This window comes from Pseudophryne corroboree, chromosome 1, assembly GCF_028390025.1.
Source record: "Pseudophryne corroboree isolate aPseCor3 chromosome 1, aPseCor3.hap2, whole genome shotgun sequence".
NCBI lineage: Eukaryota > Metazoa > Chordata > Amphibia > Anura > Myobatrachidae > Pseudophryne > Pseudophryne corroboree.
Window position 1 is genome coordinate 1,122,254,739 of NC_086444.1, and position 24,443 is coordinate 1,122,279,181.

At 47.5% G+C, this 24,443-nt stretch overlaps 1 protein-coding gene across 3 annotated transcripts in view; it reads left to right on the forward strand.

Annotated features, from left to right (window-relative positions):
- Positions 1–24,443, forward strand: part of RAB28 (RAB28, member RAS oncogene family) — a 379,144-nt gene that overhangs the window by 272,427 nt on the left and 82,274 nt on the right. Inside the window, exon 5 of one of the 3 annotated variants that reach the window (XM_063922984.1) lies at positions 14,686–14,868. The exons of the other annotated variants lie outside the window; for them this stretch is intronic. Within the exon in view, the coding sequence (XP_063779054.1) occupies positions 14,686–14,813 (128 nt within the window). The 3' untranslated portion in view covers positions 14,814–14,868. Of the gene's footprint in view, positions 1–14,685; positions 14,869–24,443 lie in introns of those variants that run through there. 3 annotated transcript variants of the gene reach the window in all.

Sequence of the window (24,443 nt, forward strand, 5' to 3'; positions counted from 1 at the left end):
CATATATAGCGCTTTTGGTGTGTGCTGGCAAACTCTCCCTCTGTCTCCCCAAAGGGCTAGTGGGGTCCTGTCTTCGTTAAGAGCATTCCCTGTGTGTCTGCTGTGTGTCGGTACGTGTGTGTCGACATGTATGAGGACGATATTGGTGTGGAGGCGGAGCAATTGCCAAATATGGGGATGTCACCTCCTAGGGGGTCGACACCAGAATGGATGCCTTTATTTATGGAATTACGGGATAGTGTCAACACGCTAAAGCAGTCGTTTGACGACATGAGACGGCCGGACAATCAGTTAGTGCTTGTCCAGGCGCCTCAAACACCGTCAGGGGCTGTAAAACGCCCTTTGCCTCAGTCGGTCGACACAGACCCAGACACAGGCACTGATTCCAGTGGCGACGGTGACGAATCAACCGTATTTTCCAGTAGGGCCACACGTTATATGATTTTGGCAATGAAGGAGGCGTTACATTTAGCTGATACTACAGGTACCACTAAACAGGGTATTATGTGGGGTGTGAAAAAACTACCTATAGTTTTTCCTGAATCAGAAGAACTAAATGATGTATGTGATGAAGCGTGGGTTGCCCCCGATAAAAAGATGCTAATTTCAAAGAAGTTATTAGCTTTATACCCTTTCCCGTCAGAGGTTAGGGCGCGCTGGGAAACACCTCCTAGGGTGGACAAGGCGCTCACACGCTTATCTAAACAAGTGGCGTTACCCTCTCCTGAGACGGCCGCACTTAAAGATCCAGCAGATAGGAGGATGGAAAATATCCAAAAAAGTATATACACACATACAGGTGTTATACTACGACCAGCTATAGCGACAGCCTGGATGTGCAGTGCTGGAGTAGCTTGGTCAGAGTCCCTGATTGAAAATATTGATACCCTGGATAGGGACAATGTTTTACTGTCTTTAGAGCAAATAAAGGATGCATTTCTTTATATGCGTGATGCACAGAGGGATATCTGCACACTGGCATCACGGGTAAGTGCTATGTCCATTTCGGCCAGAAGAAGTTTATGGACGCGACAGTGGTCAGGCGATGCGGACTCAAAACGGCATATGGAAGTTTTGCCGTATAAAGGGGAGGAGTTATTTGGAGTCGGTCTATCAGATTTGGTGGCCACGGCTACAGCCGGGAAATCCACCTTTTTACCTCAAGCTACTCCCCAACAGAAAAAGACACCGACTTTTCAACCGCAGCCCTTTCGTTCCTTTAAAAACAAGAGAGCAAAGGGATATTCATATCTGCCACGAGGCAGAGGAAGGGGGAAGAGACACCAACAGGCAGCTCCTTCCCAGGAACAGAAGCCCTCCCCCGCTTCTACAAAAGCCTCAGCATGACGCTGGGGCTTCTCAAGCGGACTCGGGGGCGGTGGGCGGTCGTCTCAAGAATTTCAGCGCGCAGTGGGCTCACTCGCAGGTAGATCCCTGGATCCTGCAGATAATATCTCAGGGGTACAGGTTGGAACTAGAGACAGATCCGCCTCGCCGTTTCCTGAAGTCTGCTTTACCAACGTCCCCCTCCGAAAGGGAGACGGTTTTGGAAGCCATTCACAAGCTGTACTCTCAGCAGGTGATAGTCAAGGTACCTCTTCTACAACAGGGTAAGGGGTATTATTCCACTCTATTTGTGGTACCGAAGCCGGACGGCTCGGTAAGACCTATTCTAAATCTGAAGTCCTTGAACCTGTACATAAAGAAGTTCAAGTTCAAAATGGAGTCACTCAGAGCAGTGATAGCGAACCTGGAAGAAGGGGACTTTATGGTGTCCTTGGACATCAAGGATGCGTACCTCCACGTTCCAATTTACCCCTCACACCAGGGGTACCTCAGGTTCGTTGTACAAAACTGTCACTATCAGTTTCAGACGCTGCCGTTCGGATTGTCCACGGCACCTCGGGTCTTTACAAAGGTAATGGCCGAGATGATGATTCTTCTTCGAAGAAAAGGCGTATTAATTATCCCATACTTGGACGATCTCCTAATAAGGGCAAGGTCCAGAGAACAGCTAGAGAGGGGATTAGCACTGTCTCAAGAAGTGCTAAAACAGCACGGCTGGATTCTGAATATTCCAAAATCCCAGTTAATGCCGACAACTCGTCTGCTGTTCCTAGGGATGATTCTGGACACGGTTCAGAAAAAGGTTTTTCTCCCGGAGGAAAAAGCCAAGGAGTTATCCGAGCTTGTCAGGAACCTCCTAAAACCAGGAAAGGTGTCTGTACATCAATGCACAAGAGTCCTGGGAAAAATGGTGGCTTCTTACGAAGCAATTCCATTCGGCAGATTCCATGCACAAATTTTCCAGAGGGATCTGTTGGACAAATAGTCAGGGTCGCATCTTCAGATGCACCAGCGGATAACCCTGTCTCCAAGGACAAGGGTATCTCTTCTGTGGTGGTTGCAGAGTGCTCATCTATTGGAGGGCCGCAGATTCGGCATACAGGATTGGATCCTGGTGACCACGGACGCCAGCCTGAGAGGCTGGGGAGCAGTCACACAAGGAAGAAACTTCCAGGGAGTGTGGACGAGCCTGGAAACGTCTCTTCACATAAACATTCTGGAACTAAGAGCAATCTACAATGCTCTAAGCCAGGCAGAACCTCTGCTTCAAGGAAAACCGGTGTTGATCCAGTCGGACAACATCACGGCAGTCGCCCATGTAAACAGACAGGGCGGCACAAGAAGCAGGAGTGCAATGGCAGAAGCTGCAAGGATTCTTCGCTGGGCAGAGAATCATGTGATAGCACTGTCAGCAGTGTTCATCCCGGGAGTGGACAACTGGGAAGCAGACTTCCTCAGCAGACACGACCTTCACCCGGGAGAGTGGGGACTTCATCCGGAAGTCTTCCACATGCTGGTAACCCGTTGGGAAAGACCAATGGTGGACATGATGGCGTCTCGCCTCAACAAAAAACTGGACAGGTATTGCGCCAGGTCAAGAGATCCGCAGGCAATAGCTGTGGACGCGCTGGTAACGCCTTGGGTGTACCAGTCGGTGTATGTGTTTCCTCCTCTGCCTCTCATACCAAAAGTATTGAGAATTATACGGCAAGGAGGCGTAAGAACGATACTAGTGGTTCCGGATTGGCCAAGAAGGACTTGGTACCCGGAACTTCAAGAGATGATCACGGAAGATCCGTGGCCTCTACCTCTAAGGAGGGACTTGCTTCAGCAGGGTCCCTGTCTGTTTCAAGACTTACCGCGGCTGCGTTTGACGGCATGGCGGTTGAACGCCGGATCCTAAAGGAAAAAGGCATGCCGGAAGAAGTCATTCCTACTTTGATTAAAGCAAGGAAGGAAGTAACCGTGCAACACTATCACCGCATTTGGCGAAGATATGTTGCGTGGTGCGAGGATCGGAGTGCTCCGACGGAGGAATTTCAACTGGGTCGATTCCTACATTTCCTGCAATCAGGATTGTCTATGGGTCTCAAATTGGGATCTATTAAGGTTCAAATTTCGGCCCTGTCGATTTTCTTTCAAAAAGAATTGGCTTCAGTTCCTGAAGTCCAGACTTTTGTTAAGGGAGTGCTGCATATACAGCCTCCTGTGGTGCCTCCAGTGGCACCGTGGGATCTCAATGTGGTTTTGGAATTTCTAAAATCTCATTGGTTTGAACCACTAAAAAAGGTGGATTTAAAATATCTCACATGGAAAGTGACCATGTTACTAGCCCTGGCTTCGGCCAGGAGAGTGTCAGAACTGGCAGCTTTATCTTACAAAAGCCCATATCTGATTTTCCATTCGGACAGGGCAGAACTGCGGACTCGTCCGCATTTTCTCCCTAAGGTGGTGTCAGCATTTCATCTGAACCAGCCTATTGTAGTGCCTGCGGCTACAAGTGACTTGGAGGACTCCAAGTTACTGGACGTTGTCAGAGCATTAAAAATATATATTGCAAGGACAGCTGGAGTCAGAAAATCTGACTCGTTGTTTATATTGTATGCACCCAACAAGATGGGTGCTCCTGCGTCTAAGCAGACGATTGCTCGTTGGATCTGTAGCACAATCCAACTTGCACATTCTGTGGCAGGCCTGCCACAGCCTAAATCTGTAAAGGCCCACTCCACAAGGAAGGTGGGCTCATCTTGGGCGGCTGCCCGAGGGGTCTCGGCATTACAACTTTGCCGAGCAGCTACGTGGTCAGGGGAGAACACGTTTGTAAAATTTTACAAATTTGATACTCTGGCTAAGGAGGACCTGGAGTTCTCTCATTCGGTGCTACAGAGTCATCCGCACTCTCCCGCCCGTTTGGGAGCTTTGGTATAATCCCCATGGTCCTTTCAGGAACCCCAGCATCCACTAGGACGATAGAGAAAATAAGAATTTACTTACCGATAATTCTATTTCTCGGAGTCCGTAGTGGATGCTGGGCGCCCATCCCAAGTGCGGATTATCTGCAATAATTGTACATAGTTATTGTTAACTAATTCGGGTTATTGTTTAGGAAGCCATCTTTCAGAGGCTCCTCTGTTATCATACTGTTAACTGGGTTTGATCACAAGTTGTACGGTGTGATTGGTGTGGCTGGTATGAGTCTTACCCGGGATTCAAAATTCCTCCCTTATTGTGTACGCTCGTCCGGGCACAGTACCTAACTGAGGCTTGGAGGAGGGTCATAGGGGGAGGAGCCAGTGCACACCACCTGATCGGAAAGCTTTACTTTTTGTGCCCTGTCTCCTGCGGAGCCGCTATTCCCCATGGTCCTTTCAGGAACCCCAGCATCCACTACGGACTCCGAGAAATAGAATTATCGGTAAGTAAATTCTTATTTTGTGCCCTGTCTCCTGCGGAGCCGCTATTCCCCATGGTCCTTACGGAGTCCCCAGCATCCACTACGGACTACGAGAAATAGAATTATCGGTAAGTAAATTCTTATTTTCAGAGCTACTGTATGTGAAATGGGCAGATGAGGGCTATGCTTCAGGTCAGAAAAGTTGTATAGTGTACTAGAAAGTTTACAGAAAAATGTTAAGTTGCAAATAAAATAAAAAATTAGAAATCATTTTAAATTAGACCATATTAATTATTAATGCTTGGTTATAAAATATTCAACAAATTTTAAAACAAAAATATTTTTTTCTCTTACGTCCTAGAGGATGCTGGGGACTCCGTATGGACCATGGGAATAGACGGGCTCCGCAGGAGACATGGGCACTTTAAGAAAGAACTTTAGGTATGGGTGTGCACTGGCTACTCCCTCTATGCCCCTCCTCCAGTTTGCTACTGTGCCCAGAGGAGACTGGGTGCATTGCAGGGAGCTCTCCTGAGTTTCCTAAAAGAAAGTATATTTGTTAGGTTTTTTATTTTCAGGGAGCCTGCTGGCAACAGACTCCCTACATCGAGGGACTGAGGAGAGAGAAGCAGACCTACTTCTGTGAGTTTCAAGGCTCTGCTTCTTAGGCTACTGGACACCATTAGCTCCAGAGGGATTGGTACGCAGGTCTCACCCTCGCCGTCCATCCCAGAGCTGCGCCGCCGTCCTCCTCGCAGAGCCGGAAGATAGAAGCTGGGTGAGTATGAGAAGAAAGAAGACTTCAGAGGCGGCAGAAGACTTCAGATCTTCACTGAGGTAACGCACAGCAGTAAAGCTGTGCGCCATTGCTCCCACACAGCACACACAAACGGCAGTCACTGTAAGGGTGCAGGGCGCAGGGGGGGCGCCCTGGGCAGCAATAAAACCTCTTTTCTGGCAAATGTGTATATAAAGAGCCCCAGCCAGGTTTTTTCGATATTTGAGCGGGACAGAAGCCCGCTGCCGAGGGGGCGGGGCTTCTTCCTCAGCACTCACCGGCGCCATTTTCTCCACAGCACAGCGCTGAGAGGAAGCTCCCCGGACTCTCCCCTGCTTATCCACGGTGAAAGAGGGTTTTAAAGAAGGGGGGGGGGCACATAATTGGCGCAATATACAGATTACAGCGCTATCTGGGTAAACATATTGTGTTTTTTCCTGGGTCATTAGCGCTGGGTGTGTGCTGGCATACTCTCTATCTCTGTCTCTCCAAATGGCCTTGTGGGGGAACTGTCTTCAGATAAGAGGATTCCCTGTGTGTGTGTGGTGTGTCGGTACGCGTGTGTCGACATGTCTGAGGTAGAATGCTCTCCTAGGGAGGAGGTGGAGCAAATGAATGTGGTGTCTCCGTCGACAACGCCGACACCTGACTGGATGGATATGTGGAATGTTTTAAGTGCTAATGTGAATTTATTGCACAAAAGATTAGACAAAGCTGAGGCTAGGGAACAGCCAGGGAGTCAACCCATGTCTGTCCCTATGTCGCAGGGACCTTCGGGGTCTCAAAAGCGCCCACTATCCCAAATAGTAGACACTGATACCGACACGGATTCTGACTCCAGTGTCGACTACGTTGATGCAAAGTTACAGCCAAAAGTGGCTAAATGTATTCGATATATGATTATTGCAATAAAGATGTTTTGCATATCACAGAGGAACCCCCGGTCCCTGACACGAGGGTACACATGTATAAGGAAAAGAAACCTGAGGTAACCTTTACCCCTTCTCATGAGCTGAACGAGTTGTGTGAAAAAGCGTGGGAATCTCCAAACAAAAAACTGCAGATTCCCAAAAGGATTCTTATGGCGTATCCTTTCCCGGCAAAGGACAGGATACGATGGGAATCCTCCCCTAGGGTGGACAAAGCGTTGACACGCTTATCCAAAAATGTAGCGCTGCCATCCCAAGATACGGCTACCCTAAGGAATCATGCTGATCGCAAGCAGGAGGTTACTTTGAAGTCCATTCACACACATTCTGGTACTTTATTCAGACCGGCTATTGCGTCGGCTTGGGTTTGTAGCGCTGTGGCAGCGTGGACAGATACCTTATCAGCGGAGATTGAGACCCTGGATAAGGATACTATCTTATAGACCCTAGGACATATAAAAGATGCTGTCTTATATATGAGAGATGCTCAAAGAAACATTTGTTTACTGAGTTCTAGAGTCAACGCCATGTCGATTTCTGCTAGACGAGTCCTATGGACCCGACAATGTATAGGTGATGCCGACTCAAAACGGCATATGGAGGGTTTACCTTACAAGGGTGAGGAATTGTTTGGAGAAGGTCTCTCGGACCTGGTCTCCACAGCTACAGCTGGTAAATCCAATTTTTTGCCTTATATTCCCTCACAGCCTAAGAAAGTGCCACATTATCTAATGCAGTCCTTGCGGTCACAGAGAAACAAGAAAGTATGTGGTGCGTCCTTTCTGGCCAGAGGTAAGGGCAGGGGGAAAAAGCTGCACAACACAGCTAGTTCCCAGGAACAGAAGTCCTCCCCGGCCTCTACAAAATCCACCGCATGACGCTGGGGCTCCGCAAAGGGAGTTCGCCCCAGTGGGGGCACGTCTTCGACTTTTCAGCCACATCTGGGTTCACTCACAGTGGATCCCTGGGCAATAGAAATTGTTTCTCAGGGTTACAAGCTGGAATTCGAAGAGGTGCCTCCTCGCCGGTTTTTCAAATCGGCCCTGCCGGCCGATTCTTCTAGTTTTAAATGCAATTCACAAATTGTATCTTCAACAGGTGGTGGTCAAGGTTCCCCTACTTCAACAAGGGAGGGGATATTACTCAACCCTGTTTGTAGTCCCGAAACCGGACGGTTCGGTCAGACCCATTTTAAATTTAAAATCCCGGAACCTATACTTGAAAAGGTTTAAATTCAGGATGGAATCGCTCAGAGCGGTCATCGCCAGCCTTGAAGGGGGGGATTTTATGGTATCCCTGGACATAAAGGATGCATACCTTCATGTTCCCATATATCCACCTCATCAGGCGTACCTGAGATTTGCAGTACAGGATTGTCATTACCAATTTCAGACGTTGCCGTTTGGGCTATCCACGACCCCGAGGATTTTCACCAAGGTAATGGCGGAAATGATGGTGCTCCTGCGCAAGCAGGGTTTCTCAATTATCCCGTACTTGGACGATCTCCTCATAAAAGCGAGATCAAGAGAGCGGTTGCTGAGCAGCGTGTCACTTTCACTGAAAGTGTTACAGCAACACGGCTGGATTCTCAATATCCCGAAGTCGCAGTTGGTTCCTACGACTCGTCTGACCTTCTTGGGCATGATTCTGGATACGGACCAGAAAAGGGTTTACCTTCCGATAGAAAAGGCTCAGGAACTCATGACCCTGGTCAGGAACCTATTGAAGCCAAAACAGGTGTCAGTGCATCACTGCACTCGAGTCCTGGGAAAGATGGTGGCATCGTACGAGGCCATTCCCTTCGGCAGGTTCTTCCAATGGGACCTACTGGACAAGTGGTCCGGGTCACATCTACAGATTCATCGGATGATCACCCTGTCCCCCAGGGCCAGGGTATCTCTCCTATGGTGGCTACAGAGTGCTCACCTTCTAGAGGGCGGCAGGTTCGGCATTCAGGACTGGGTTCTGGTGACCACGGATGCGAGCCTCCGAGGTTGGGGAGCAGTCACACAGGGAAGAGACTTCCAAGGACTTTGGACAAGTCAGGAGGCTTGTCTTCACATCAACGTCCTGGAGCTGAAGGCCATATACAACGCCCTTCATCAAGCGGAGACCTTACTTCGCGACCTACCAGTTCTGATTCAGTCAGACAACATCACCGCAGTGGCTCATGTAAACCGCCAAGGCGGCACAAGGAGCAGAGTGGCAATGGCGGAAGCCACCAGGATTCTTCGCTGGGCGGAAAATGATGTAAGCGCACTGTCAGCAGTGTTCATTCCGGGAGTGGACAACTGAGAAGCAGACTTCCTCAGCAGGCACGACCTGCATCCAGGAGAGTGGGGACTTCATCAGGAAGTCTTCTCACAGATTGCAAGTCAGTGGGGACTGCCCCAGATAGACATGATGGCGTCCCGCCTCAACAAAAAGCTGCAGAGGTATTGCACCAGGTCAAGAGACCCTCAGGCGGTAGCTGTGGACGCCCTAGTGACACCGTGGGTGTTCCAGTCGGTTAATGTGTTTCCTCCTCTTCCTCTCATCCCAAAGGTGTTGAGAATAATAAGAAAAAGAGGAGTACAGACAATTCTCATTGTTCCAGATTGGCCGTGAAGGGCCTGGTATCCGGATCTGCAGGAGATGCTCACAGACGATCCGTGGCCTCTTCCTCTAAGGCAGGACCTGTTGCTACAGGGGCCCTGTCTGTTCCAAGACTTACTGCGGCTGCGTTTGACGGCATGGCGGTTGAACGCTGGATCGTAGCGGAAAAGGGCATTCTGGATGAGGTCATTCCTACTCTGATAAAGGCTAGGAAGGACGTGACAGCTAAACATTATCACCGTATATGGCGAAAGTATGTTTCTTGGTGTGAGGCCAGGAATGCTCCTACGGATGAATTCCATCTGGGCCGTTTACTACACTTTCTACATACTGGAGTGAATATGGGCCTAAAATTAGGCTCCATTAAGGTTCAGATTTCGGCCTTATCTATTTTCTTTCAGAAAGAATTAGCTTCTTTCCCAGAAGTACAGACTTTTGTGAAGGGAGTTCTGCATATTCAGCCTCCTTTTGTACCTCCGGTGGCGCCTTGGGACCTTAATGTGGTGTTGAGTTTCCTTAAGTCGCACTGGTTTGAGCCACTTAAAACGGTGGAGTTAAAATATCTCACTTGGAAGGTAGTCACGTTGTTAGCCTTGGCTTTGGCTAGGCGAGTGTCGGAATTGGCGGCTTTGTCTCATAAAAGCCCCTATCTGGTTTTCCATATGGATAGAGCGGAATTGCGGACCCGTCCTCAATTTCTGCCTAAGGTGGTGTCATCTTTTCATATGAACCAACCTATTGTGGTGCCTGTGGCTACGCTAGACTTGGAGGATTCCGAGTTCCTTGATGTGGTCAGGGCTTTGAAAATTTACGTGGCCAGAACGGCTAAAGTCATAAAAACAGAAGCACTGTTTGTCCTGTATGCAGCCAACAAGGTTGGCGCTCCTGCTTCAAAGCAGACTATTGCTCGCTGGATCTGTAACACAATTCAGCAGGCTCATTCTACGGCTGGATTGCCGTTACCAAAATCGGTCAAGGCCCATTCCACTAGGAAGGTGGGCTCTTCTTGGGCGGCTGCCCGAGGGGTCTCGGCATTACAGCTTTGCCGAGCTGCTACTTGGTCGGGTTCAAACACTTTTGCAAAATTCTACAAGTTTGATACCCTGGCTGAGGAGGACCTCCTGTTTGCTCAATCGGTGCTGCAGAGTCATCCGCACTCTCCCGCCCGTTTGGGAGCTTTGGTATAATCCCCATGGTCCTTACGGAGTCCACAGCATCCTCTAGGACGTAAGAGAAAATAAGATTTTAAACCTACCGGTAAATCTTTAACTCGTAGTCCGTAGAGGATGCTGGGCGCCCATCCCAAGTGCGGATTACTTCTGCAAGGCTTGTATATAGTTTTGCTTACTAATGGGTTATGTTATAATTTCATCGGTCTCGGACTGATGCTATGTTGTTTTCATACTGTTAACTGGTTAGTTTATCACAAGTTATACGGTGTGAATGGTGTGGGCTGGTTTGAATCTTGCCCTTGGATTAACAAAAATCCTTTCCTCGTACTGTCCGTCTCCTCTGGGCACAGTTTCTCTAACTGAGGTCTGGAGGAGGGCCATAGAGGGAGGAGCCAGTGCACACCCATACCTAAAGTTCATTCTTAAAATGCCCATGTCTCCTGCGGAGCCCGTCTATCCCCATGGTCCTTACGGAGTCCCCAGCATCCTCTACGGACTACGAGAAAAAGATTTACCGGTAGGTTTAAAATCTTTTCTGATGTCTTATTTTATTAAATTGCATCTTCTCTTTTAATTTTTGTATTTATTTTTTTTAACTCCAATTTGAATTGCTAAACGTTGACACGGAGTGCAAAGATAGAAGCCACAGCCCATCACAAGGGGAATAGATATGATAGCATCGAAATACAATTTCAGTACATAAACTGAGAGTTTAAAAGTTGAGCACATATAACATTACTTATATTTGAAGCCAAGAAAAATCTTAGCTGCTTCTTTTAATACCATAACTGTGTTTTGCTTAAGTGATTGCTTTATAAGTGGAGAGTAACAGTCTGGTACCATCTGGCAGTATATGAAAATACTTGGGCAAATACTAGAGCTCTTATCAGAATGACTAATCTAAAATCACACAAAGAATAATACCATCCCTTTGCCAGGTCTCCATGAATATAGCCTTTAATTTTGGGGTTTTTCTTTTTTTTTAAACTGCTGGACAAGAAACACATTTATGAGAAATAGGGTGTTGAGGAACTTTTTTATATTTGCTTGCTGTTTTTCAGAGATTGATACTTAAAGTTCTAAAGTACACACCAACATGTTATCTATTCTCAGCCAAGAAGCTCTTTATATTGTTATTTGCAGATTATATAAAATATTTGAAACAATAAAGAAAAGTTAAGTTGCCCTCATTTTTTTTCTGAACTGTACAGTAGTTAAATAATTCTGCATATGATTGGGGGCTTTGGGCCTTAATTAGTATCCATTTCACAATGTTTTAAAAGAGAAATGTTCATACATGAGCAGAATGAGAAATAATAATGATGGGAATGTTTTGAATTTCAAGAATGGTCCAAGAAATACTCAGAAGACAATATAGGTCAGAAGACAATTATAGGGTCTTTTATCCTAAAAGCTGATATGCAGAAAATTCAGGAAGGTGTTACTTATCTTGCTACTTTGTAATAGCAGAACACAGACACAGAGAATACATGAACACAGACATGACATGCTTCTTATACCTCTTTTAGACCAAAGTTCGTGGGTTGCAGCCAGGAGCCTGTCACGGGTGCTACCCGGTTGTGACCCACATCAGGCCCGTTTCACACCGCATTTGCCAACACGGCTTTTTGTCGGGTTGTTGACATCACTGATGACGCGGCGGGGGTGGCGCTTGGAAATCACATGATCTCTGAGCGCTGCCTGTACATTCACTGTAAACGAGAAGCCGGGTCGATGCGACCCAGCTACCGTTTACACAGCAGAGTTTGCCGGGTTGAACACACGTTCAATCCTGCAAACTACCCGAGTTGGAATACCGGGTCACTTGACCCATTATTCCAACTCTGCCCTTTTACACCAACCAGCAACACGGGTTATGCACGTTCATGTGCAATAACCCGTGTTATATGCTGGCGGTGTAAAAGGGGTATTACAGTCACTTGTAAACAAGTAAACTGTTATCATTGTTCAGGTAAAGGGTACAAAAATGTTCTCCAGTAGCACACAGTAGGGAATTATGGATCAGATTGATAAAGCCTTGGAGAGTGATAAATAGCACAGTGATAAGGTACCAGCCAATCAGCTCCTAACTGCCATGTTACAGGCTGGGTTTGAAAAATAACAGGAGCTGATTTTTTGGTACTTTATCACCGTGCAATTTATCACTCTCCAAGGCTTGATAAATCTGGCTTATATGTTATACATTAGGTAATAGAACAGCAAGAGAAGCAAAAACAAGCACTCTCATTGAGGCAAGATGGGAACAGAAACAAATACAGGGGGAAATAGGGCTTTGCCCATCTGAGTTTAGAATCTAATTGGGAGGAGAAATATTAATACAAGAACGGAGTGAGGGGGCCGACAAAGGAGAAAAGGGTACCACACCAAATGGAGAAATGGGTGAGATCTGTCCAGAAAGGGTTTAGGTGGGGAAACAGCAGACTTTCGATAAAAGACTATTGTTGTACATAGGCTGGGAGAGAATATGATTGGGTCTGTGGGAGCCTAAAGTTTACATAGGTGGGGTGTGGGGTGGTCTTCTGTATGCCGACGGTTGGGCTCCCGGTGCTCAGTATACCGGCGCCGGGAGCCCGACCGCCGGCATACCGACACTTATTTTCCCTCGTGGGGGTCCACGACCCCCATAGAGGGAGAATAAAATAGTGTGGCGCGCCACCGTGCCCGTGGCGAGCGCAGCGAGCCCGCAAGGGGCTCATTTGCGCTCGCCACACTGTCGGTAAGCCGGCGGTCGGCCTCCCGGCGCCGGTATGCTGGACGCCGGGAGCCCGACTGCCGGCCAGCCGTAGTGAACCCGGGGTGTGGAATGTAGGAATTTTTGTAGAGAAGGGTAACAAGTGGGGAATGTAAATCTCAGGTCAGTTGCTGAACGGAGACTGTGAGAGAGGGACTGTATTAGACCGTGGTTCCCAAACTTTTTTTGAATCACGATGCTCTAGACCACATGTTCTCTAACTCAGTCATCAGGACCCCACACAGTGCATGTTTTGTAGGTCTCACAGAATCACAAGTGAAATAATTAGCTCCACCTGTAGACCTTTTAAAATGTATCAGTGAGTAATGAATATAACTGTGCACCTGCTGGGTAACCTGCAAAATGTGAACTGTGAGGACTGAGTTTGACAACCACTGCCCTAGACTATTAATTTTTTTCACGGCACCCCTAAGCCAAAAGTTTATTATTAAGAGATTAAAAAGAAGAAGAAAAGGTTCAGTTATGTGGTGTGGGATAGGATTCACTTCAGTTTGTCCACATATTTATGACGCCATAAGCAGTGGTCTTTCCTATCACATTGACCATAAATAATTTAAATTGGTCCTGGACCACCAAACTGGGACACTCCTGCAAGTGCCCAAAAGCATCTCAGGGTGCCAGTATGGGAACCACTGGTATAAAATGAGAAGTGTATAATAAAATGGAGGAAACTTGGGTGAAAAACCTAAGTATTATGAATAATAGAATCCATTAGCTATATACCTTAGATTATTTGAAAGTGACAATACGTTGTATGCACAAAAAAATAAACATAAGTAAAAAAAAAACCTAGGTTCGGAGAGTTTATTTATATAAAACCAATATACATATATCCCACTGGTCCTTTTTTACAATTATTTCTGGAGAATTGTAATCATCATTTGGATAAAGTATCCTATTCTAACTACTTTGGTTTGTACCTATTCCTTCTAACGTTACTAATTATTACATTTTCATTAACCCTAGTTCTAAGTAAAAATATGACTTCTTTATCTCTGTAGAATTTGACTCTATTACCCCACACTGAATAGGATTGGTGATCAGAATTATAACAAAGTTCACACCGTATGTGAGAACTATGGCCCTCATTCCGAGTTGTTCGCTCGGTATTTTTCATCGCATCGCAATGAAAACCCGCTTAGTTCGCATGCGCAATGTTCGCACTGCGACTGCGCCAAGTAACTTTGCTATGTAGAAAGTAATTTTACTCACGGCTTTTTCATCGCTCCGGCGAACGTAATGTGATTGACAGGAAATGGGTGTTACTGGGCGGAAACACGGCGTTTCAGGGGCGTGTGGCTGAAAACGCTACCGTTTCCGGAAAAAACGCAGGAGTGGCCGGAGAAACGGTGGGAGTGCCTGGGCGAACGCTGGGTGTGTTTGTGACGTCAACCAGGAACGACAAGCACTGAACTGATCGCACAGGCAGAGTAAGTCTGGAGCTACTCTGAAACTGCTAAGTAGTTAGTAATCGCAATATTGCGAATACATCGGTCGCAATTTTAAGAAGCTAAGATTCACTCCCAGTAGGCGGCGGCTTAGCGTGTGTAACTCTGCTAAATTCGCCTTGCGACCGATCAACTCGGAATGAGGGCCTATATACCTTTTACATTGGTATGTATTTTAAGGAAGGAATTGATTGCACCTATCCTTGAATCAATGTATCCACCTTCTAATTCCTTTGTTCTTCCACCCAGTGTTCTTCATCTACCCTCGAGGAAGTCCGTTTGGACGAATGCGTAGGGTTGGTACGCAGTACCCACAAAACCAGGAGACTCTCACTCACCTGAATAAGACTCATATAATTTCTATGTCATCGGTGTAAACGTAGTACAGGTTGAGTATCCATATCCAAATATTCCGAAATACGGAATATTCCGAAATACGGTATTTTTTCAGTGAGGGTGAGATAGTGAAACCTTTGTTTTTTGATGGCTCAATGTACACAAATCTTGTTTAATACACAAAGTTATTAAAAATATTGTATTAAATGACCTTCAGGCTATGTGTATAAGGTGTATATGAAACATAAATGAATTGTGTGAATGTACACACACTTTGTTTAATGCACAAAGTTATAAAAAATATTGGCTAAAATGACCTTCAGGCTGTGTATATAAGGTGTATATGAAACATAAATGCATTCTGTGCTTAGACTTAGGTCCCATCGCCATGATATCTCATTATGGTATGCAATTATTCCAAAATACGGAAAAATCCGATATCCAAAATACTTCTGGTCCCAAGCATTTTGGATAAGGGATACTCAACCTGTATTATTGTCATCTGTTGTATTACTGCTACCTTCATGTAATAAATGTTTTTAATATTGTATTAATGGGAGAACGCGGAGCGCTGGTGACGGAAACCGGAAGGGAAGCGGCGGAAGTCGGGGCCGATCTGAGCGGGCAGAGCATCAAGAGGAGCGGAGCATTCAGCAAGAGGATTGCTGCTGCCGCCGGTGTATGTGTAGGAGTGAGTGAGAGTGAGTGTCGGCCGCTGCTGCCGCAGCTAGTGGAGTAAGTGTGATTAAGAGCGCATGTGTGGGAGAAGAAAGTGTGTGAGGAGACTGTGCTGATGCAGACTCAGTGTGTGAGGGCTGCTGGGGGAGAGTAAGTGTGTGAGGCTGCTGCTGCTGCTGAGTGAGTGAGAGTGTGCTGCTGCAGACACAGTGGGTGAGGGCTGCTGCTGCTGGGGTGAGAGGGGGAGAGTAAGTGTGTGAGGGCTGCTGCTGCTGGGTGAGTGAGAGTGTGCTGCTGCAGACACAGCCTGCGTGTGAAGGGACGGTGAACTGAGGATAAAGTAGGTGCCGTAAGTCGGGTGCACGGCAGCAAGTGAGAAGGAGGTGCGGAACAACTGCAAGGAGGAGTAGCGGTGTCACAGGAGAGGGCCCACTCAGCTAAATATTGATTACCTACTTCATAGTGTATGTGATTGAATTGGCTATTTATGCTGTGTTGTGAATATTGATTCTCTCCACAGCTAGGTCATAGTCAATATCATATTGCATTGTTTGTATTGCATTGCTTGCATTTTTTTGTATTATTCTGCATTGTTCTTCGGAAGGTAATAGGGAGTTGAGTTGTCAAGCAAATGGGAGGGGCCAAGTTTGAGAATCTCACTCAGTGCATGTCATGCAAGATGTATGCACACCTGGAGCTACCGTCCCAGTGTGAATACATCTGCGCAAGTTGCCCTTGAAGCCCAGGTAACTGATCTAGAGCAAACTGTTATGCGACTGAGAGATATTCACAATCTCGAGCAAAGTTTAGCTAGAACGTTGGAGGAGTTGCAGGGGGGGACACCGGTAGACGAGGATAATCAGGTAGCTAGGTGGGTCACTGTTAGAAGGAAGAAAAAAAGGGGGAGGAACGACATCTCTGAACTATCAAACCCGAACAAATTCGCCCGATTGAACGAAGATTCTGTGGATGATAGCGAGGAAATGACGGAGCCAGAGGTGACTGTTCCCTCTAGCAACCGGAGGAGTGGTCCCTCTGGCACAGATGGGATGAAAGAAAGAGAGGTACCCAGGCAGATTGTGGTGGTAGGGGACTCTATCATCAGTAAGACAGATAGGGCAATCTGCTACCGAGATCGTGATCGTCATACGGTCTGTTGTCTCCCGGGTGCTCGGGTGTGGCACATCGCGGACCGGGTAGATAGATTGTTGGGAGGGGCTCGGAAGGACCTGGTGGTCTTGGTGCATGTTGGCACCAGTGACAAAGTTAGTGGTAGGTGGGATGTCCTTAAGAAAGATTATAGGGATTTAGGCCAGAAACTAAAGGCAAGGACATCTAAGGTAATTTTCTCCAAAATACTATGTGTGCCACGCGCTAGCCCAGGGAGGCAGAGGGAGATCAGTGAGGTAAATGTGTGGCTTAGAGACTGGTGTAGGAAGGAGGGGGTTTGTGTTCCTGGAACACTGGGTGGACTTCTCAATCAGGCGCCATCTTTTTCTCCAGCAGGGTCCACAGGTTATCCACATGATAACAATGGGATATGATGGAGCGATAGCAGATTGGCACCAAACGATCACAAGCTTTCAGTCCTCCCAAGATGCAACGGGCCCGTCCATATATCCCTCGCACTGGCTCAGGCAAATCAGTTTTTTGTCTGGTGAGGCAGGAGCCGGACCATGGTCACAGGGCTGCTGTTTTTGGCAGTACTAAGCTTTCTTATTTTATTTTTATAGTCTTACTACGTTTTCTGAGTGATCTTTCCGAACAGCGTCTTACACGCATATTGGAAAGAGTCACTCTAACAACTCTCCGCCGGGTCGCAACAACGCTTACCCACGGTACAACTGCTGTCTCGACGGGCGTCTGTGTCGTATATACTAGCAGGTCCAGCAGACGTTACCAGTCTGTGGCCGGAGCACGGAGAGAAGGTAAGGCATTGGTTCCACTTAGAAAGGGAATAACGGACACAGCCGCACTGTTTTGGGAGGAGACTACCAAACAGTAGCTGGCGCGCCGCCACCACGGGTGCTCCAGCGCTAGGCCTTAGGGATCATAAGGCACCAGGTATAGTATGAGGCTGCGATCCCTAGGGTTGATGTCAGCGGTGGGGAGTCAGACGCTCTCCTGGTTGCCCCTCCCCCCAGTTCATGACCAGTTTCCGTCGGTCTCCCACCATGAACTGATTGCCTCACTTCCGTCTCAGACGCTACCATGAGGGGTCTCGGTCGCAGCATAGCCGCTGCGTCTGTGTACACTAAGTGCTACCGCGAGGAGACCCGGTAACAGTACAGGCGTCTGTATGACCGGTGCGTCTGCATGCACAGTGCGTCTGTGTTCACTAAAAGTTCCCAGAGCGGCAGTGTACACTAGTAGCGTCTGGATCCATTCAGCGTTCGCTAACGTATTGATCGATCTTGGAAGTGAGGTGAGTCCCTGTATCCCACTCTACTGAGTACGGGTTATACAGCACTAAATTGCTATCTACTTTTTGTCAGTATGTATAGTTAAGTTTAGTGCCTTTGCATATGAATCTGTGTACATTACTGTGGTTTTCTTCGCAATGCGTCTGAATACGTTAATATCTGTAAAAAACAGAATTCAGTAATATGTACTCCTACATACTTTGAAATGTGTTTGTAATTGATAATATGCTCATATGACTAATATATAACATGTGACTGACTGCTAGTGTGATTGCTGACTTTATATATGTTTGTCAGTGGTTTCTTCTGAGCCTCAATGCTGGTGCACGGAATGGGGTCAGATTGATATCACTTTAATAACTAAAGTGATTACAGTCACAAATTGTGTAGTACACTGTGAAAAGCTGATTATTTTTCATGTCTAAGAGCGGTAAATGTGACGAGGCTACATTAACAGTAACACCAATATTAATAACATGTTTGTCCTGCAAAGTGGGATTATCCTCTCAGGATCTGGCACATGATGGTTTATGTACAAATTGTTTTGCGTTTCAGCAGATTGCAAGGCAGATCCCTGGTCAAACGGCAGGTAGATCCACCTTGGGCTATGTTTGCACAGACCTTGTCCAGTATAGCTGAACGGGTAATCCCTACAGCTTCAATCCCAGGAGTAGGGTACACTATTAACCCATACATGCAGCTCTCTTCTTATGGTATATCCCCAACAGCTTCTCCAAGGAAACAAGCTGATAAACCGAGTGTAAATATATCATCAAATTCACAGGCTAAACAGGATGATACATCAGATGACGATAGCTCTATATACTCTGCTTCAGCATATGAAGAACAGGTAGAAGGTATCAGCTCAGAGGATATAGCTGAATTAATTGGAGCAATGAAGGCTATTCTATCCTTACAGGATTCAGCAGAGCCAGTGTTACAAACTAAGGCACCTGTGTTTAAACGTCCCAAAACAGGGTCGAGTTTCCAGGGTCAGATCAGCTGACGGAAATCATTTAAAAAGAGAAGTGCCTCCTGAGGTAGATACACATGTCATTCGATTAGTGCGAAAATCTATATTGCCTTTACCGTCAAAATCATTAAGTGATGTCACAGACAGAAGAGTGGATGGGTTTTTGAAAACCATATTTTCTATGTCAGGGGCAGTAAAAAGGCCAGCTATGACTTGAGCTTGGATGGCAAAGGCGGTAGCTGAATGGGCTGAGGTACTGGAAGACGGGCTTTCAGCACCTACTAGGGAGCAGGAATCACATATAGCTCACATGAAGCAGGCTGCGGTATTCTTAGAAGAAGCGGCAATAGATATGGGTACTATTGCTTCCAAAGCGTCAGCCTTAACGTTAGCTACTGCAGAGCAATTTGGCTACGTACATGGAAAGCTGATTCAGAATCTAAGAAGGTTCTGGAATCTTTGCCTTTTGTTGGGAATATTCTGTTTGGTAAGGAATTGACAGATATTCTGGCGTCAGAAGCAGAATCCAAGAAGGTCAGGTTTCCTGCCAATTATAACCCCAGGCCTAAGGGTTCGATTTTTCGTCCATTTCTGTCGAAAAGAAAAACAAAAGGAAAAAGTGATTCTAAGCAGCCCCAATACAATAAGTTTGGTAAGGCAAAGAAGCAATGGGCCACCAGAGGGCCAGCTTCCAAACCAGAAGATAAGCCATCAGCCTGATGGTGCGGGCCTCCGCCTGGGGGACCCCAGGGGTAGGGGGCCGACTTCCTCAGTTTGCACACATATGGCAGCAGTCGACAACAGATGCTTGGATGCAAGAAGCGGTATCTCTGGGTTATGTTTTCCCTTTCAAGAAGCAGCCTCCTCGAAGGTTCTTCTGCACCAGTCCATCTCAAATAGAGGCGAAGACCAGAGCCCTGCACGAAGCAGATCAGAAATTACTTTCAGTCAGGAGTAATTATTCCAGTACCCTCTGCACAACGGGTACAGGGTTTTTCTCTATCGTCCTAGTGGATGCTGGGGTTCCTGAAAGGACCATGGGGAATAGCGGCTCCGCAGGAGACAGGGCACAAAAAGTAAAGCTTTCCGATCAGGTGGTGTGCACTGGCTCCTCCCCCTATGACCCTCCTCCAAGCCTCAGTTAGATTTTTGTGCCCGGCCGAGAAGGGTGCAATCTAGGTGGCTCTCCTAAAGAGCTGCTTAGAGAAAGTTTAGCTAGGTTTTTTATTTTACAGTGAGTCCTGCTGGCAACAGGATCACTGCAACGAGGGACTTAGGGGAGAAGAAGTGAACTCACCTGCGTGCAGGATGGATTGGCTTCTTGGCTACTGGACATCAGCTCCAGAGGGACGATCACAGGTACAGCCTGGATGGTCACCGGAGCCTCGCCGCCGGCCCCCTTGCAGATGCTGAAACATGAAGAGGTCCAGAATCGGCGGCAGAAGACTCCTCAGTCTTCTAAAGGTAGCGCACAGCACTGCAGCTGTGCGCCATTTTCCTCTCAGCACACTTCACACGGCAGTCACTGAGGGTGCAGGGCGCTGGGAGGGGAGCGCCCTGGGAGGCAAATGAAAACCTATTTGGCTAAAAAATACCTCACATATAGCCTCCGGGGGCTATATGGAGATATTTAACCCCTGCCAGAATACACTAAAGAGCGGGAGACGAGCCCGCCGGAAAAGGGGCGGGGCCTATCTCCTCAGCACACAGCGCCATTTTCCTTACACAGCTCCGCTGGTCAGGACGGCTCCCAGGTCTCTCCCCTGCACTGCACTACAGAAACAGGGTAAAACAAGAGAGGGGGGGCAAAATAGTGGCAAAAATTATATTATAAAAGCAGCTATACAGGGAGCACTTATTATAAGGCTATCCCTATCATATATAGCGCTTTTGGTGTGTGCTGGCAAACTCTCCCTCTGTCTCCCCAAAGGGCTAGTGGGGTCCTGTCTTCGTTAAGAGCATTCCCTGTGTGTCTGCTGTGTGTCGGTACGTGTGTGTCGACATGTATGAGGACGATATTGGTGTGGAGGCGGAGCAATTGCCAAATATGGGGATGTCACCTCCTAGGGGGTCGACACCAGAATGGATGCCTTTATTTATGGAATTACGGGATAGTGTCAACACGCTAAAGCAGTCGTTTGACGACATGAGACGGCCGGACAATCAGTTAGTGCCTGTCCAGGCGCCTCAAACACCGTCAGGGGCGGTAAAACGCCCTTTGCCTCAGTCGGTCGACACAGACCCAGACACAGGCACTGATTCCAGTGGCGACGGTGACGAATCAACCGTATTTTCCAGTAGGGCCACACGTTATATGATTTTGGCAATGAAGGAGGCGTTACATTTAGCTGATACTACAGGTACCACTAAACAGGGTATTATGTGGGGTGTGAAAAAACTACCTATAGTTTTTCCCGAATCAGAAGAACTAAATGATGTATGTGATGAAGCGTGGGTTGCCCCCGATAAAAAGATGCTAATTTCAAAGAAGTTATTAGCTTTATACCCTTTCCCGTCTGAGGTTAGGGCGCGCTGGGAAACACCTCCTAGGGTGGACAAGGCGCTCACACGCTTATCTAAACAAGTGGCGTTACCCTCTCCTGAGACGGCCGCACTTAAAGATCCAGCAGATAGGAGGATGGAAAATATCCAAAAAAGTATATACACACATACAGGTGTTATACTACGACCAGCTATAGCGACAGCCTGGATGTGCAGTGCTGGAGTAGCTTGGTCAGAGTCCCTGATTGAAAATATTGATACCCTGGATAGGGACAATGTTTTACTGTCTTTAGAGCAAATAAAGGATGCATTTCTTTATATGCGTGATGCACAGAGGGATATCTGCACACTGGCATCACGGGTAAGTGCTATGTCCATTTCAGCCAGAAGAAGTTTATGGACGCGACAGTGGTCAGGCGATGCGGACTCAAAACGGCATATGGAAGTTTTGCCGTATAAAGGGGAGGAGTTATTTGGAGTCGGTCTATCAGATTTGGTGGCCACGGCTACAGCCGGGAAATCCACTTTTTTACCTCAAGCTACTCCCCAACAGAAAAAGACACCGACTTTTCAACCGCAGCCCTTTCGTTCCTTTAAAAACAAGAGAGCAAAGGGATATTCATATCTGCCACGAGGCAGAGGAAAGGGGAAGAGACACCAACAGGCAGCTCCTTCCCAGGAACAGAAGCCCTCCCCCGCTTCTACAAAAGCCTCAGCATGACGCTGGGGCTTCTCAAGCGGACTCGGGGGCGGTGGGCGGTCGTCTCAAGAATGTCAGCGCGCAGTGGGCTCACTCGCAGGTAGATCCCTGGATCCTGCAGATAATATCTCAGGGGTACAGGTTGGAACTAGAGACAGATCCGCCTCGCCGTTTCCTGAAGTCTGCTTTACCAACGTCCCCCTCCGAAAGGGAGACGGTTTTGGAAGCCATTCACAAGCTGTACTCTCAGCAGGTGATAGTCAAGGTACCTCTTCTACAACAGGGAAAGGGGTATTATTCCACTCTATTTGTGGTACCGAAGCCGGACGGCTCGGTAAGACCTATTCTAAATCTGAAGTCCTTGAACCTGTACATAAAGAAGTTCAAGTTCAAAATGGAGTCACTCAGAGCAGTGATAGCGAACCTGGAAGAAGGGGACTTTATGGTGTCCTTGGACATCAAGGATGCGTACCTCCACGTTCCAATTTACCCCTCACACCAGGGGTACCTCAGGTTCGTTGTACAAAACTGTCACTATCAGTTTCAGACGCTGCCGTTCGGATTGTCCACGGCACCTCGAGTCTTTACAAAGGTAATGGCCGAGATGATGATTCTTCTTCGAAGAAAAGGCGTATTAATTATCCCATACTTGGACGATCTCCTAATAAGGGCAAGGTCCAGAGAACAGCTAGAGAGGGGATTAGCACTGTCTCAAGAAGTGCTAAAACAGCACGGCGGGATTCTGAATATTCCAAAATCCCAGTTAATGCCGACAACTCGTCTGCTGTTCCTAGGGATGATTCTGGACACGGTTCAGAAAAAGGTTTTTCTCCCGGAGGAAAAAGCCAAGGAGTTATCCGAGCTTGTCAGGAACCTCCTAAAACCAGGAAAGGTGTCTGTACATCAATGCACAAGAGTCCTGGGAAAAATGGTGGCTTCTTACGAAGCAATTCCATTCGGCAGATTCCATGCAAGAGGGATCTGTTGGACAAATGGTCAGGGTCGCATCTTCAGATGCACCAGCGGATAACCCTGTCTCCAAGGACAAGGGTATCTCTTCTGTGGTGGTTGCAGAGTGCTTATCTATTGGAGGGCCGCAGATTCGGCATACAGGATTGGATCCTGGTGACCACGGACGCCAGCCTGAGAGGCTGGGGAGCAGTCACACAAGGAAGAAACTTCCAGGGAGTGTGGACGAGCCTGGAAACGTCTCTTCACATAAACATTCTGGAACTAAGAGCAATCTACAATGCTCTAAGCCAGGCAGAACCTCTGCTTCAAGGAAAATCGGTGTTGATCCAGTCGGACAACATCACGGCAGTCGCCCATGTAAACAGACAGGGCGGCACAAGAAGCAGGAGTGCAATGGCAGAAGCTGCAAGGATTCTTCGCTGGGCAGAGAATCATGTGATAGCACTGTCAGCAGTGTTCATCCCGGGAGTGGACAACTGGGAAGCAGACTTCCTCAGCAGACACGACCTTCACCCGGGAGAGTGGGGACTTCATCCGGAAGTCTTCCACATGCTGGTAACCCGTTGGGAAAGACCAATGGTGGACATGATGGCGTCTCGCCTCAACAAAAAACTGGACAGGTATTGCGCCAGGTCAAGAGATCCGCAGGCAATAGCTGTGGACGCGCTGGTAACGCCTTGGGTGTACCAGTCGGTGTATGTGTTTCCTCCTCTGCCTCTCATACCAAAAGTATTGAGAATTATACGGCAAAGAGGCGTAAGAACGATACTAGTGGTTCCGGATTGGCCAAGAAGGACTTGGTACCCGGAACTTCAAGAGATGATCACGGAAGATCCGTGGCCTCTACCTCTAAGGAGGGACTTGCTTCAGCAGGGTCCCTGTCTGTTTCAAGACTTACCGCGGCTGCGTTTGACGGCATGGCGGTTGAACGCCGGATCCTAAAGGAAAAAGGCATGCCGGAAGAAGTCATTCCTACTTTGATTAAAGCAAGGAAGGAAGTAACCGTGCAACACTATCACCGCATTTGGCGAAGATATGTTGCGTGGTGCGAGGATCGGAGTGCTCCGACGGAGGAATTTCAACTGGGTCGATTCCTACATTTCCTGCAATCAGGATTGTCTATGGGTCTCAAATTGGGATCTATTAAGGTTCAAATTTCGGCCCTGTCAATTTTCTTTCAAAAAGAATTGGCTTCAGTTCCTGAAGTCCAGACTTTTGTTAAGGGAGTGCTGCATATACAGCCTCCTGTGGTGCCTCCAGTGGCACCGTGGGATCTCAATGTGGTTTTGGAATTTCTAAAATCTCATTGGTTTGAACCACTAAATAAGGTGGATTTAAAATATCTCACATGGAAAGTGACCATGTTACTAGCCCTGGCTTCGGCCAGGAGAGTGTCAGAACTGGCAGCTTTATCTTACAAAAG